Genomic DNA, 14,210 nt, shown 5'->3' with positions numbered 1-14,210 from the left:
CTCAGCCAATCAAATTTTCACAAATGTCATCCCGGCCAATTCACTTTGCTGCCATCAGTTTTATCTTCAATATGTACTTTGCTCAGCCAATCAAATCATCGCCATGGGATGATCAGCCAAGCCAATATTTGTGTTCACACAAACCCGGAAAAGGCATAGGATCAATAAACTGATATTGTTGTTTAGATATGGACCAGTATTTACCTACCAAACATTGGCTACGTTTACATGAGCAGTTAAATCCCCTTTTCATTCCGAATAGAAGTTCAATCCTATTAAACATTGTTATGTAAACACCTACAAAAACTTACATCCGAATGAAAACGCTCGATGTGATCTAAAAACCATTCCGATGTCACTGGCCGGATTACTCCGATGTTCAATGTGATTGAAAGAAAATTGGACTCATGTATACACTGCTTCGGATGTAAATTCATTCTGGTCTTTCTGAGCATGCTCATTTCCATTGCGCTCCAACTCCAAGGCGCTCATAAGCCTCATATCCAAGGCGCGCCGAGGAGTTTGCACATAGAGCGCGTTATTTCGTGCATTTTGTGTGTGTGTGTGTGTGTGTGTGTGTGTGTGTGTGTGTGTGTGTGTGTGTGTGTGTGTGTGTGTGTGTGTGTGTTCAACGGTCTCTCTCTCACACTCTCTCTCTCTCTCTCTCTCTCTCTCAAAAATAACGAGCGACCCGATACAATAATAATCAGTGTGTTGCGTGCCCTGGCCGTGCTGTAGATAATAAAGTAGGCTACACATAAAAACGAGATGATCACCTTCCCAGCGGAGAAGGGGAGCCGCAGCAGGTGGGGAAAAATAGACGGTAAACATAATAATTATGTATATCCGTCCCTATCCAAGCAGCAGCCTCAAAACTACTGCGGAATGAAATGATGGGATTTCAAAGTGTCGTCTTTCGTCTGAAAGTCACAATGAATGAACTGCCTATATTTTATGTGTCCAACAGATGGCGTAGTTTCACGTGAATTAACATGTATCATGTCTTCTATCACTTCTCCATATAAACACTCATTCGGAATGACCATTTCCCATGTAAACTCGCGGCAAAAAACATTACATCGGATGTATTTTATTCGGAAGTATTTATTCGGAATGATCACCCTTCATGTAAACGTAGCCAATGTCTCTTATCTGTTGCCCTACTTAAATGGTTTTGGAACCATTGATCCACACTGTCCACATTACACACGTATTTATCGGCACAACAAACCATGTCTCCTTATCCGTAACTATAGACTCTATACTCAGTGGCTGCTTCATCTCCATGCCAATAATGTACATCCTGGACCTGGCTTTGTCTTTGGAATGGAGATGTGATTGATTAAATGCTGCTGCCTAAAACAGCAGATAAAGGTCAGTTTCTCTTGTGGTGCGTGAGGGGCCTTTTCACCCCCGAACGAGGAGGGAGGAGAGACCGGTGTGGAAATAAGCCTCTGTCATTTGTAACAATGATGATGATGGCGTTTCAGGCGACCTCCAATTCATCAATGGCCGCCGGCATTGATCTCCAAGCCAAAGCGATGTGTTTATCTTGGGGTGTGTGTGTGTGTGTGTGTGTGTGTGTGTGTGTGTGTGTGTGTGTGTGGGGGGGGGGGGGGGGGGGGGTTGGCGGCAAACATCTGTAGCATCATTTGCTAGCTGCCAGGTATTAAGTCATTATTTACATGCTTTACTGCCAACGTTTTTACTCATCTTTCGAGATCCACCGAAGGATGTTACGTTGTAAAGATTCTTATTCCCGCTATAAAAAAACAAAAACATTGTAACCATGACATTCTGTTCTTTTAGTTATCGGCAGTTCAATATGGCATTTCACTAAAAACGCAATGTGGAAAAATAAGAAGTCATAGCCTCATTCATAGTTAGGTCGAAGAGCGCCCTCTAGCGTAATCAGTGAAAACACCAGAAGACGGAGATCATGGCAGTCAAGCGTTGGATTTGAGTGTTAGAAGTTGCATATTTTCACAGTTCTCTTCAACACCTTCTTTATCTTTTCTATACACCTCCTACCACATCCAGTGCAGAGCTGTGCTGTGCTGTGCTGTGCTGTGCTGTGCTGTGCAGAGCTGTGCTGTGCTGTGCTGTGCTGTGCTGTGCTGTGCTGTGCAGAGCTGTGCTGTGCTGTGCTGTGCTGTGCTGTGCTGTGCTGTGCAGAGCTGTGCTGTGCTGTGCTGTGCTGTGCTGTGCTGTGCAGTGCAGTGCAGAGCTGTGCTGTGCTGTGCTGTGCTGTGCTGTGCTGTGCAGAGCTGTGCTGTGCTGTGCTGTGCTGTGCAGAGCTGTGCTGTGCTGTGCTGTGCTGTGCTGTGCTGTGCTGTGCTGTGCTGTGCTGTGCTGTGCTGTGCTGTGCAGTGCAGTGCAGTGCAGAGCTGTGCTGTGCTGTGCTGTGCTGTGCTGTGCTGTGCTGTGCTGTGCTGTGCTGTGCTGTGCAGAGCTGTGCTGTGCTGTGCTGTGCTGTGCTGTGCTGTGCTGTGCTGTGCTGTGCTGTGCTGTGCAGTGCAGTGCAGTGCAGAGCTGTGCTGTGCTGTGCTGTGCTGTGCTGTGCTGTGCTGTGCTGTGCAGAGCTGTGCTGTGCTGTGCAGAGCTGTGCAGAGCTGTGCTGTGCTGTGCTGTGCTGTGCTGTGCTGTGCTGTGCTGTGCAGTGCAGTGCAGTGCAGAGCTGTGCTGTGCTGTGCTGTGCTGTGCTGTGCTGTGCTGTGCTGTGCAGTGCTGCGCTGTGCTGTGCTGTGCTGTGCTGTGCTGTGCTGTGCTGTTCTCTACATATCCCTGCATGCATCTTCTTTCCTGTCCCCTCTCTCTCTCTCTGTCTCTCCATCTCCATCAATCCCTTTATCTATCTCTCACTCCATCTTTCCCCACACCTTCCGGCCCATATTGTGTCCATCCATCTTCCTGTAGGCTAACGTGTGTTTATCTGTCTCTCTGAGATCCATCACTCCCCCCTTCCTGCACCTCCTTCCACTGTGTGTGTGTGTGTGTGTGTGTGTGTGTGTGTGTGTGTGTGTGTGTGTGTGTGTGTGTGTGTGTGTGTGTGTGTGTGTGTGTGTGTGTGTGTGTGTGTGTGTGTGTGTGTGTGTGTGTGTGTGTGTGTGTGTGTGTGTGTGTGTGTGAGCACCTAAGGGTGCAACAATTAATCTAACGAATTGATGGTAACAAAATAGAAATTCCGAAAATAGCAGAACTATACAAGCTCACAACACGTGGTGAGGCCGAATGTCCGTATTTTTGAGTGATATGATAGGCCTAATCAGATCAGAATTAGTTTTTATATATTATTTTTTTAAACTGCCCCCTTATTTTCAGATCTGGGTCTGAAAATGCAGGGTCTGCAGCCAAATACAGTTGGGGGGTCCTTGAAGAAGGTTGAAATGCACTGCTGTACTGTATGTTGGTATGTAAGAGCGGGTAGTGGACTGTTTCATATTTCACCATTTCCATCGTTTCTATGATGGTGGTGGTGGTGGTGGTGGGGGGGGGGGGGTGTGTCTTGTATCTCTTTGTCAACATGTGAAATGAAATCGGATGCTGGGGGTCGCCTGCTAGCGCCTCGCCTCCCGAAAAATTGGAGTCGTTCAAGCGTGTGCGAGAATAAGGCCTGGGCTAATATTTCAGATCCTATCTCTTCCTAGGTTCAATCTGCTCAATCTGTTCTTCAATGAGAGCAACCCCCCCCCCCTTTCTATTCTCATTAAAGTGTTGGATTTCCTGCCGGTCCTTTCCACCAACCTAATCTAAACAGAGGAATCATGCACATTCTTCACAGCTGAATGATAAAGCTGATAATTATGCATGGCTGCGACACAGAGGAGCCCTTGGTGTTCAGTTATGTGTGTCCTTTATTTTTTATTTATCTCGCTTTCCTTCTTCCCTCTCTTTGTTTTGTTGTGCATGGAAGAAAGCTGGGGTGGAGCTTCTTAACCACATAAGCCCTGTTTACTTTGTGGCACGACAAATAGCAAAAAATACCAGATGTACGGTACAAGCTCACAACACGTCGCGGTGCTTGTACATCTGCCTTTTTCAAACTTGATTTTATATATCTGCAATTACCTGCACATTTTGGGACAGGCTGCTAAATGATAAGCAGCCTGTCTTAAGACAGGACTACTGTATGTACATTCTTCACTGTATATGAACAAGTCCCGACAACATTTCACTGCTTGTACTTAGTTAAGTTATAGTGACATAAAACCTTGATTCTTGACATGTCCAAAAGAGGGAGGCAAGGGAGAAAGTGGCCGGGGGCTCCCTTGTACTTCCATGCATGTCGCATGCGGGCCGGGGGGCTCAGTTACATGCACACACAAACACAAAAGGCAGGGCAAGCCGCACAAAGTGGCCAGCCAAGCAGAAATGAGAGGTGATGTCAGACATCTGGAGTGGCTTTCCTGTCATTGTCTTAAAAGGGGAGGGCTGGCCCTCCTCTCCCTGACTCCAAAACACTCTCCCCACCCCGCCTCTGCTCACAAGCAGTGTTGCCAAGTCTGCTTATTATAAGTGACTTCACTTTGGGCTTGTTTTTCTGTAAACGTCACTTGTAAATATTGGTAGTTGCCAGTTGCTTTTTTGGGGGGGGGCTTGTTCCTAAAGTGTAGTTGCTTATTTCGGCTTGCTGACTAATGTTGTTTAAATCAGTGGTTCTCAAACATTTCAATGTTCCATGTCAAGGACCCAATTTGTCTGTGGAAACATTTGTGAACTTAAAATATAATTAATATATATATATATAAAATAAACAGGTCGGCAGAGGAAGTGTACCGCCCAGGATTACACTGGGTGAAAAAATGGTTTGCAAAATCGCGGGATAAGAATTACGAAAAATAATAAATATCAGATCTACAAGCTAGCCTGGACTCTTTTACTGGTTGAAGTGGTTGAACTTATTTTGGATACAGTAATTATTCTTCTTGTTTGTGATCATGTGTCCTATAGTCACTTATTTTCGGCTTGTTTTTTCATAGATCCCTCCGCTTGTTCTCTCACACATTCTGGCAACACTGACTATATTCTTCCCCTGTTCACTCACGAGGCTTGACAGCCGACAGGCCGATCCCGCCATGCCTTTTAAGACTCTCATGTCAGGTGTCAGATATCCGGCCCCCGATGTACAAGATGGTCGCTGCTGTTCTCTCCGTCTGCTGGAAATGGGCCCCCGCTATTACTGTCTGTCAGCTCCAATGTGTGTCTGTATCCGTCTGTGAAACGGGCCTAATGGTCTGGAAGCGGATTTTGACGTGGTTTACGGTGTCCCTTGTTCCCTTTGTTGGGGCAGAAACCTTGTATCTCTGTATTTCAAGGTTGTTGAAGTTGTTTTAGTTTAGTTTATATCCCAAAAACAACTATACAATTAACATAGTATGCATAGATCTATGCAAAAAAACAAGATACAGAACACACAAAACATAAAAGTAACACAACAAATCAGGCCCAAACACTACATATTCTAAGTTTATTTTGTTGTTTTTTATTAACCCATTTATTTGACCTGAGGCCGATTCTAGAAAACAGTTCAGAAAAACCTCAAGTTTGCGTTCAAAAAGTAACATCTAAATGGCACAGTTGCTGTCCTAGATTGAAAGGCATAACAACGTATACTAGGTTTAACAGGTCTAATTACGACAGAGTTACACAAAAGTAGCTAAAACAATAAAACATACAAGCTCACAACGCACCGCATTGCATTGCATTGCATTGCATTGTGTGCATATTTTTTGTTTGTTTCCTGAAAAGTAAGGGTTTTGGACATACAAGGTTTCCACCTGTATGTTGTTACAGAAGGCAGTGCTGGTATACAGTACTTGCCCGGAGGCGGTTTGGGGGGTATAATAATGGCTCCCTCATTTCCATTGAATGGAGCGTCTGTACTGTAGCCACTGACGGCGTCCTTTCTCTGCCAAAGCAAAGAGTTTAACATGTCAAACCTGTTAGGTTTAAACTGCCTCTTCTGTCGGGGCTGACGCTCTCTGGCCCTTTGGAAGGTGATTGATGGATAAGAAGTGACTTGATGACCATGGTTAGGTTTGGAGGCTAGCAGGGTCGTATGTGTGTGTGTGTGTGTGTGTGTGTGTGTGTGTATGTGTGTGTGTGTGTGTGTGTGTGTGTGTGTGTGTGTGTGTGTGTGTGTGTGTGTGTGTGTGTGTGTGCGCGCACATGTGCATGCATTTTTAAAGCACAGCTCAAGACCTACTTCTTTACTGTTACGTTTAGTTGAGCTTTTTAAAATCCTTGTTGTTATTATTGTCCTCACTCACTGTATTGCTTTACTCACTGCTATTATGTTGATTTATGCCTTTGCTTTTATTTATTTTATTTATTGCTCTGTAAAGCATTTTGAGCTGCATTTCATGTCATGAAAGGTGCTATATAGATACAAATAAAGTTGTATTATTATTATTATTATTACTACAAGTAAAAATTCTTTGCACACGTTGCTCATTTCCTCTTCTCACTCTCTCTCTCTCTCTCTCTCTCTCAGTCAACCCAGGAAGAACCCCAGCTCCGTGTCTCAGGACTCGTGGGAGAAGGCGTACCCGCCGGGCGAGGGCTTCCAGACGGCCAAGGACAACCCTCGCTACTCCAGCTACCAGGGCTGCCGCAACGGCTACCCGGGCGGCGGCATGCAGGGCGGCGGGAGCATCAACGCCCGCGTCCTCCTGGAGGCGCAGGAGCTCCTGCGACAGGAGCAGAGGCGGCGGGACCAGCAGGAGGCCAAAGGCAAGCCGGAGAACATACACGGCGGGGGCGGGTATGAGGGCTACGCTGGTAACCATTCGGTGGCGCACGTGGCGGCGCCAAAGGACCCGGTGTCCCCCAAGGGCCCGTACCGCCAAGACGTCCCACCGTCACCCTCGCAGCTGGCCAGACTCAACCGGCTGGGCTCGGAGAAAGGGAGGCCGTTCTATTCTTGAGGAGAGCAGGATGGATAAGCACAGATGGTTTAGATGAATGGATAACGAGAGACACAGAGACATGTGGTCTTGACTCTGGCCACGAGGGGAATGGGTGTCGCGTCTTCTAGCCTTGAAGAAAATGTTAACGCGGACTGTGCACAAATATGAGCAAAGGACAATGAATGGATGGACAAATTAAAAAGAGACATGGAACACTAGTGAATGGATGGACAAAGCGTGGGTAGGGGGATTTATGTTGTGGGCACAAGAGGAGTACGTGGATCTTTGGGTACTGCCTTGGAAAACGGCCAAAATGAAGGCAGGTCAGATACGGACAATGGACAGCATTAGGGGTCTTATTGGCTTAGAGAGGTGTGCTCGGTACGAGGTTCATGACCTATAGCAGTAGGCGGGCAGAGTCATTGGCCCTCCCAGTGTTAAGAGATACTTCAGTGCCTTCATTCATTCACCATGCTTGTTCACAGCCATGACTGAGACTCTTCTGTCAGCTATGACTGTTATGACTGAAACTATTCTGTCAGCTATGACTGAGACTCTTCTGTCAGCTATGACTGTTATGACTGAAACTATTCTGTCAGCTATGACTGAGACACTTCTGTCAGCTTTCACTGCTATGACTGAAACTCTTCTGTCAGCTTTCACTGCTATGACTGAGACTCTTCTGTCAGCTATGACTGCTATGACTGACACTAAGCTTCTGTCAGCTATGACTGCTATGACTGAAACTCTTCTGTCAGCTTTCACTGCTATGACTGAAACTCTTCTGTCAGCTTTCACTGCTATGACTGAAACTCTTGTCAGCTTTCACTGCTATGACTGAAACTCTTCTGTCAGCTTTCACTGCTATGACTGAAACTCTTCTGTCAGCTTTCACTGCTATGACTGAAACTCTTCTGTCAGCTTTCACTGCTATGACTGACACTCTTCTTCAACCGTCCCTGTCATGGCTCTTCTTTTCAAGGAAGAACAAAAAAATTAAACGCTCGCACATTGAGGGCGACAGATGCTTCTTATTGCACCGGAATGATCTATGTGATGTTTCAAGCACAAGGCTCTTGAAGTCACTTTAGTTCTTCCTTATACTGTTCGTCGCTCAGCACCTGTTCGTCGCTCAGCACCTGTTCGTCCCTCAGCACCTGCCCAAACTTATACTGTTCGTCACTCAGCACCTGCCCAGACTTGGGGTGGGGATGTGCATGTTTTCATGGCTCTTCTCTCAGCCATGACAGGGACGCTTCTTTCAGCCATGGCTGATACTTGTCTCAGTTATCACTATGACTCTTCTCTCAGCCATGACCAGTGTTGGGGAATATATTTTACTTATTACTTTCAATTAATAGCAGTAAAGTGTGTTAAGATATTACTTTCTGTGCCAAGTAATGCATTATGTTACTTTCACCCTCAAATGAAGCACTAAAAGCCTAGTAGCATGATATTAAATGGAAGAGGGTAGGCTAAATGGAATAGAGGAAAAGTGACACCTTAATGTTATTAGTATTCAAATTGAATTGTAGCAGACTAAATTTCAGTGACATAATGAAAAAAATCAGAAGCGGAATGCAGGGTGTTCTTCCTTTTAAATATCGTATAAAGGTTTCGCAAAGGTAAAAGAAACTGCATTATCATTCAGTTTGAATAATTGTTTTTATAACCATGTTTCTTAAAGTAATTTGTTTTTTGAAGTAGGGGTTCTGGTGCATATTACCACGAAAAAGCCATCTAAACTAGCATGAAAAAGCCATCTAAACTGGAGGAAAAAAATTCCATCAATACTTGCAGTACTGTAATGAAACGAGGTCGGCCAAAACGCATGGGTTTCTAACCCATTCTGACCTGAGATCAGATTCATACGAGGTTTCCGCCGGACACACACTGGTCCTGATGAACCCATTCTGACCTGAGATCAGATTCTAAAAATGTCAGTCGTTCTTCGATTTTTCAAAAAATAGCAGACCTACAAGCTCATATCGCGCCACTCGGTGGCGCGATATGAGCTTGTAGATCTGCTATTTTTAAATAGCTAAAGCATAACATGATGCTGACACCAAAATGGGTGCCCGGTCAGAATGGGCTAAATGAAGTGGTTTTTCTATGGTACTGCATACATTAATTTTAGATTCAGATTTAGCGTTGAAACTGAAATGAAAAACATAAAACTAAGGGGAACAAAACAAAAATAATCAATGCAATTGACAGCCAAGATACTGCAAGGTCACAATATCATAAATAAATATTTCATGTCTGAAAAGTAGGAAGGAGTTAGCACTTATAAAGTTCTACCCCTTTATAAAGTACTGTAGTAAAGTGGTAGTTCTCACTAATTGTTTCTTGAACAAACATTCCTCTCAAATCGTGTTGACTTTGTCCTACTGTATGTCAGAAAATCTTTATATTTGATAAAGAGTGTGTGGTTTTTTTTTTATATCTCTTTTTATTTCATATGTATTAACACACACTACCACACAGTAGATTTTATAGGGAAGTATAGTAGAAAGGAACAATAAAGTGTGTATAGTGAAATTAAATTTAGAAGATCTTTGTCTTTATATGATATTGCAATTTACTTTAATATTTTACTTTTGATATAATTTATATGTAGCTTACATTACAGTATAATTTATTATCTATTGTTACTCGAAGGACACTTTTCAATTTCTGTTAACATTTATCACAATTTTGTGAAATATCTCCCAAAGATTATACATTTTGTTTGACTTAAATTTATTTATTGGAATCAAGCCAGCTCTCCAATGAGGTGTTAATATTATCAAGATTTGTGAAAGTAATGCATGAAATTACTATGGTGCTTGTGCAAGTGATACTAAGTAATGTGTTCCCCCTAACACTGGGCATGCCTGACACTGAGGGATGCTCTTCAGCTCACAGAGGCCCTTAATTCTCTCAGTCATCAACTGAAGCCGATCTCTCACTGATCTGATTCGTAGAGATCTAGCACACTGACTTTGTGACAATCAAAACGGACAGCTGGAGACACGAGTGTGTTTGTATGCGTGTCAGAAATGGCGTGGGCATGTATGTGGTTTCATATGAACATGTATGTGCCCCCTCTGTACCACACGCAGACCCCGTGTTGAACCATGTCCCATCGGTGAACCTTCACTACGTGCCCTCTCTCTCCCCACCTCATAGATTACTATTCTTACCAACAACACCTGCAGCAAGCGTCCATCAGTATGCTGTTTATTCTGTTCTTATTTAGTTTCTGCGTTTCCCCACCATGGCCGAGTTCTCTTACTTGAGTGGTCCCTGGAGAGCAGCAACAACAAGGCAATGTGTAGAGTACTAAACAACAAAAAAGCTCTGGTGGCGCAGAGTGTGTTATTAACGAAGAAGACACTCATAAATGATTCATGCCTCGTTGTCATCTCCATGGAGGAGAACCAGACGGAGAGGAGAGGGAAGACAGCTCTGATCTGCTGCCTGGCTCGACTGCACTTCTCTGGGCCTGACTCGCTGGCCCGCCTGCCTGCCTGTCTGTCTGGAGCACTGGCTCCCGTCCTCCACCCTCCTCCTGCCGCTCCCCTCCTCTGTTCTCCCCTCTGCTCATTAGCTCCTTTTATTCTTCCTCGCTGTTCCTCTCTGATGGCCCCCCGGACCCCCCCCCCCCCCCCCCCACCCCATTTGTGTGCATCTTCCACCTTTATCTCCTCTCATGGCCTCTCTCGCCCCCCTCCTCTCATCCGCTCCTCTCTCCCAAATCAGGCCCCGTGTTGAATTTTTCATCACAAGCCACCTGCTGCCTGCCACAGCCAGAGAACACAGCCACCAGAGGAACTGACAAGAGGCTTCCTGACGCACAGAAAGGGAAAGAGGAGGAGAAAGTAAATGGGGGGAACCAAGGAAATAACACAAAGGCACAAAGATAGAGAGTGTTATTAACAGAGAAAGAAGGAGAGCATCTGATTGAGAGAATCGCTCCAGCCCTCCTCCTGTTCTTATTCAGAAGAAAGGAGAGGAAAAAAAGATGAAACAGCCTTCAGGAGTTAATTGCATTCAGCTGCCGTAATTACATTTACAATACGTTTCAGGCATTTAGCTGAAGCTGTTCATCCAGAGCGACTTACAATGAGTGGGTGTGGAGGTTCTGGTATGTCACGCTCGAGGACACTTCGACAGGACTCTGCGGTGGCCATTGCAAGTGATCAGACTTGTGACCTTCTCATTTACACACCACTATAGTCCCCTCGCCCGCTGTCAGTAGCGCCCAGCCCTCCTAGACTGCTCAAGCTTGAACCTAGAATGTGATGACAGTAATATGACAGTAATGTCTATGATGCGTACCGAGCTGCCTGTGAGCAAAACCAATGAACTGAGCAGAAAGGCAGAGAAAGACCCTGCGACACACTAAAAAGGGAAACAACGAAATTGAATCATCAGTCAATGGAAAGTGGTGCTTTCCAGTGGCGTTTAATTACTCCTGGCCCCAGTGTGTTTCTCCTCCGTATGCCTGGTGGAACTGCGTGATATGCATTAGCTGCTGTTTGTTAATGAAGGCCCTTTCTGGGGATAGAGCCATGTGTGTGAGCTGTAATGAATTATAAAACGCAGAGAGAAGAAAAGGTTAGACTTCACAATGGGCTTATTCCAGCGTCTTACCCTTTCTGTTAACCTGTGGAAGGGTATAGAAAGTACAAATACCATAGGCCTATTGCTTAATGGAAACCTCTATTAACACATAACATGCTTACAGGGTTGCAACAACACAATGAAATAACGGCCATTATGACTTGACTTGTTTTGTTCAATGCAAATAATACATAATGTATTATGGAGATTTTCATTAAGTATCGATACAGGATTATAGTATATTAACAATACTTGGAATGAAACACTCGAATAAGATCATTGTTAAGCATGAATCGAAACCTTCAAATGCACATGATAGGAAAGGATTTATTGTTCTCACCTCACCTCAAAATGGCGGTAAGAAAGAGTTCAGTGGAAAAAACATTGCTTGTTGTGAATACTGGCATGTTCTGACACAGACAACCATACCACAGAAGGCTTGATTTGACCTCTACATCTAAACAGTGTTCTAGCATCCATATTGGGACAATAGCCTAGTAAAGTAGGTACAGACGTCTGCTTGACAGGGACACATATCAATAAGTGCCTAAGAAACGATATCAACACATTTTTACACAAAAGGGTGACATGTTGGTCTTGTACGTCAACGCCACAAGTTCTTGCCACGTGTATCGTGTGTTTTTTAAAAACATTAAAATGTTTGATTGTTTCACAAAATGTAATTGTTTTCGGGCAGGTACTTTCATGTTCCTGAAAAGCTTTTATTTGTTGTTCTTGTTTTTTGATAGTTTACTGTGAGAGCCAACAGTCAACAGGTAACCAGTGTATCTGCCTTTTTCACCACATGATGATGGTGTGTTTTAAACATAAAAAAAGAAAGAAGCTATTGTAAGCACATGTGCAGTTCGTTTTTTCCGTTTGTTTCCAGAAAACTTTGATGAAATTAAGATTGTTATACAGCCACTTTTCCTGTACATATCAAATTCAGAATAAAACATAAGGCTGTTTCCATCCGGATTTCTGCCTTGGTCTGCTCTAGCTTCTGCTTTCCAGCATCAAGTGTCTCTTGTGAGTTCACTGGGGAATGACTCACTCCACTGTCAACACATGGCCTGGATGTCTTTTTGAGAGACAGGAGGGAAACATAATTAGATTCAATCTACAAACTTTTAATTTGAAGGGGCAAGTCGAAACCAATGTAATGTAATTCGGCAGCAGTAGCGTTAGCTACTGCTGCCATGAGAATAGTCACACCAGGGGCCATGTTGTATAACCTAGCGTACTGCTGCCAGGGTAACAAGACTACTCGCCCCGTTTCTGTTTTCCTCCCAGAATTTTCCCCAGTGAGGGGTGGGAGAGGCTGGACAGCAGACGGCTGGACTTTGAATTTCTCTAACTATAAACTTTCATGACAGCAGAACAGCCTAAGTACAAATATAATTTATGAAAAGCTACTACAGTGAAGTCTGTTCACAGAAGTTGTTGTAGGATATGTGGGGATTATCTGACGAGGTACCATTTGAGGGGGCAAAACCTTACATATACTAAATAATACTAAATTGTTTATAGGTTCAATATAAGTCAAATAATGTAGCCTTTCCACAGGAGTATCTTTTTATATTTTTCCAAAAAGAATACAAACAGCCAATAGCATATTACAAAGTTATCCCCCTCACTGGGGAAAATTCCGGAAGGAAAAACGGGCAAGCACCGGGGCGAGTAGTCCAGTATTCGCTGCCAGTGCCCCTTAGGGCCACATGTTGTACAACCTAGCATACTGATTCCAGGGGTCACACATTGTCATGGCGCACCTTTTTTCCAGTCCTCAACTAACTAGGCACAAACACTGTTTAGGGATATATGACATAATGGCGCACTATAGCAGTGTTACTGCAGACGTTTAACACAGTCCTCACATATACTGTATGTACAGTATGTACAGTATGTTTGTGTATGTGTGTGATATGCTATTATAACCAACATGTGGCTACTCTAACACTATCTGTCATCTGTGTGTGCCGTGTGTGTATACATGACCAATATGGTGAGTAGGCCTACACTGAAGTAATCCTTTTTTAAATACCATTGTTTCCTGTTTTTAAGACCAGCTCCAACCTCCCCCCATAGTCCCTCACAGGGGACCTGTAGAGTGGCTCTGAGATACATGTACCGTTGGTGTTAAGAAGGTCACTAGCCAAACACCATTAAGCTGATTTAATGATCCACCTTGGGAGAGAGAGAGAGAGAGAGAGAGAGAGAGAGTGTGTGTGTGTGTGTGTGTGTGTGTGTGTGTGTGTGTGTGTGTGTGTGTGTGTGTGTGTGTGTGTGTGTGTGTGTGTGTGTGTGTGTGTGTGTGTGTGTGTGTGTGTGTGTGTGTGTGTGTGTGTGTGTGTGTGGGGGGGGGTAACTTTTAAGAGAAATGGAGTGTTAGGAGAGGAGAGCAAACGAAGATGGAACAGTCCCCATAAGCATATGGTGTCGCGGTCATGCTGTGTTTTACGTCATGCTCTTGCATGAAAGTCGTCAGGCATCTTTAGAGCGGCTTTGCCAGCGGGAGGAGGGACAATAGGATTTGTCAGAGAGCCGTGTGTCCCTGTGTGTCCCTGTGTGTCCCTGTGTCGTGGCCAGAGAGCCGTGTGTCCCTGTGTCGTGGCCAGAGAGCCGGTGTGTCCCTGTGTGTATGTCCCTGTGTGTCCCTGTGTGTCCCTGTGTGTATGTCCCTGTGTGTCCCTG

At 44.5% G+C, this 14,210-nt stretch overlaps 1 protein-coding gene and 1 long non-coding RNA gene across 2 annotated transcripts in view; both read left to right on the top strand.

The window, feature by feature from the left end:
* The window catches only part of LOC310871485 (partitioning defective 3 homolog), a 309,024-nt gene extending 300,897 nt beyond the window's left edge, over positions 1 to 8,127 (top strand). Inside the window, 1 exon segment of the mRNA XM_083783040.1 lies at positions 6,494 to 8,127. Coding sequence (XP_083639166.1) covers positions 6,494 to 6,926 — 433 coding nt within the window. The 3' untranslated portion in view covers positions 6,927 to 8,127.
* Positions 8,128 to 9,000: 873 nt separating this feature from the next.
* Positions 9,001 to 13,329, top strand: LOC310870081. Its single transcript, XR_014570207.1, has 3 exons — positions 9,001 to 9,334; positions 9,396 to 12,756; positions 13,206 to 13,329. It is a non-coding gene; the product is annotated as an uncharacterized lncRNA (long non-coding RNA).
* Positions 13,330 to 14,210: the final 881 nt, after the last annotated feature.

This window comes from Protomyctophum parallelum (assembly GCF_964188405.1).
Source record: "Protomyctophum parallelum genome assembly, chromosome: 14".
In the NCBI taxonomy this organism is placed as follows: domain Eukaryota; kingdom Metazoa; phylum Chordata; class Actinopteri; order Myctophiformes; family Myctophidae; genus Protomyctophum; species Protomyctophum parallelum.
The sequence above is the reverse complement of the archived record's forward strand: the minus strand, read 5'-3'. Positions and strand labels throughout refer to the sequence as shown.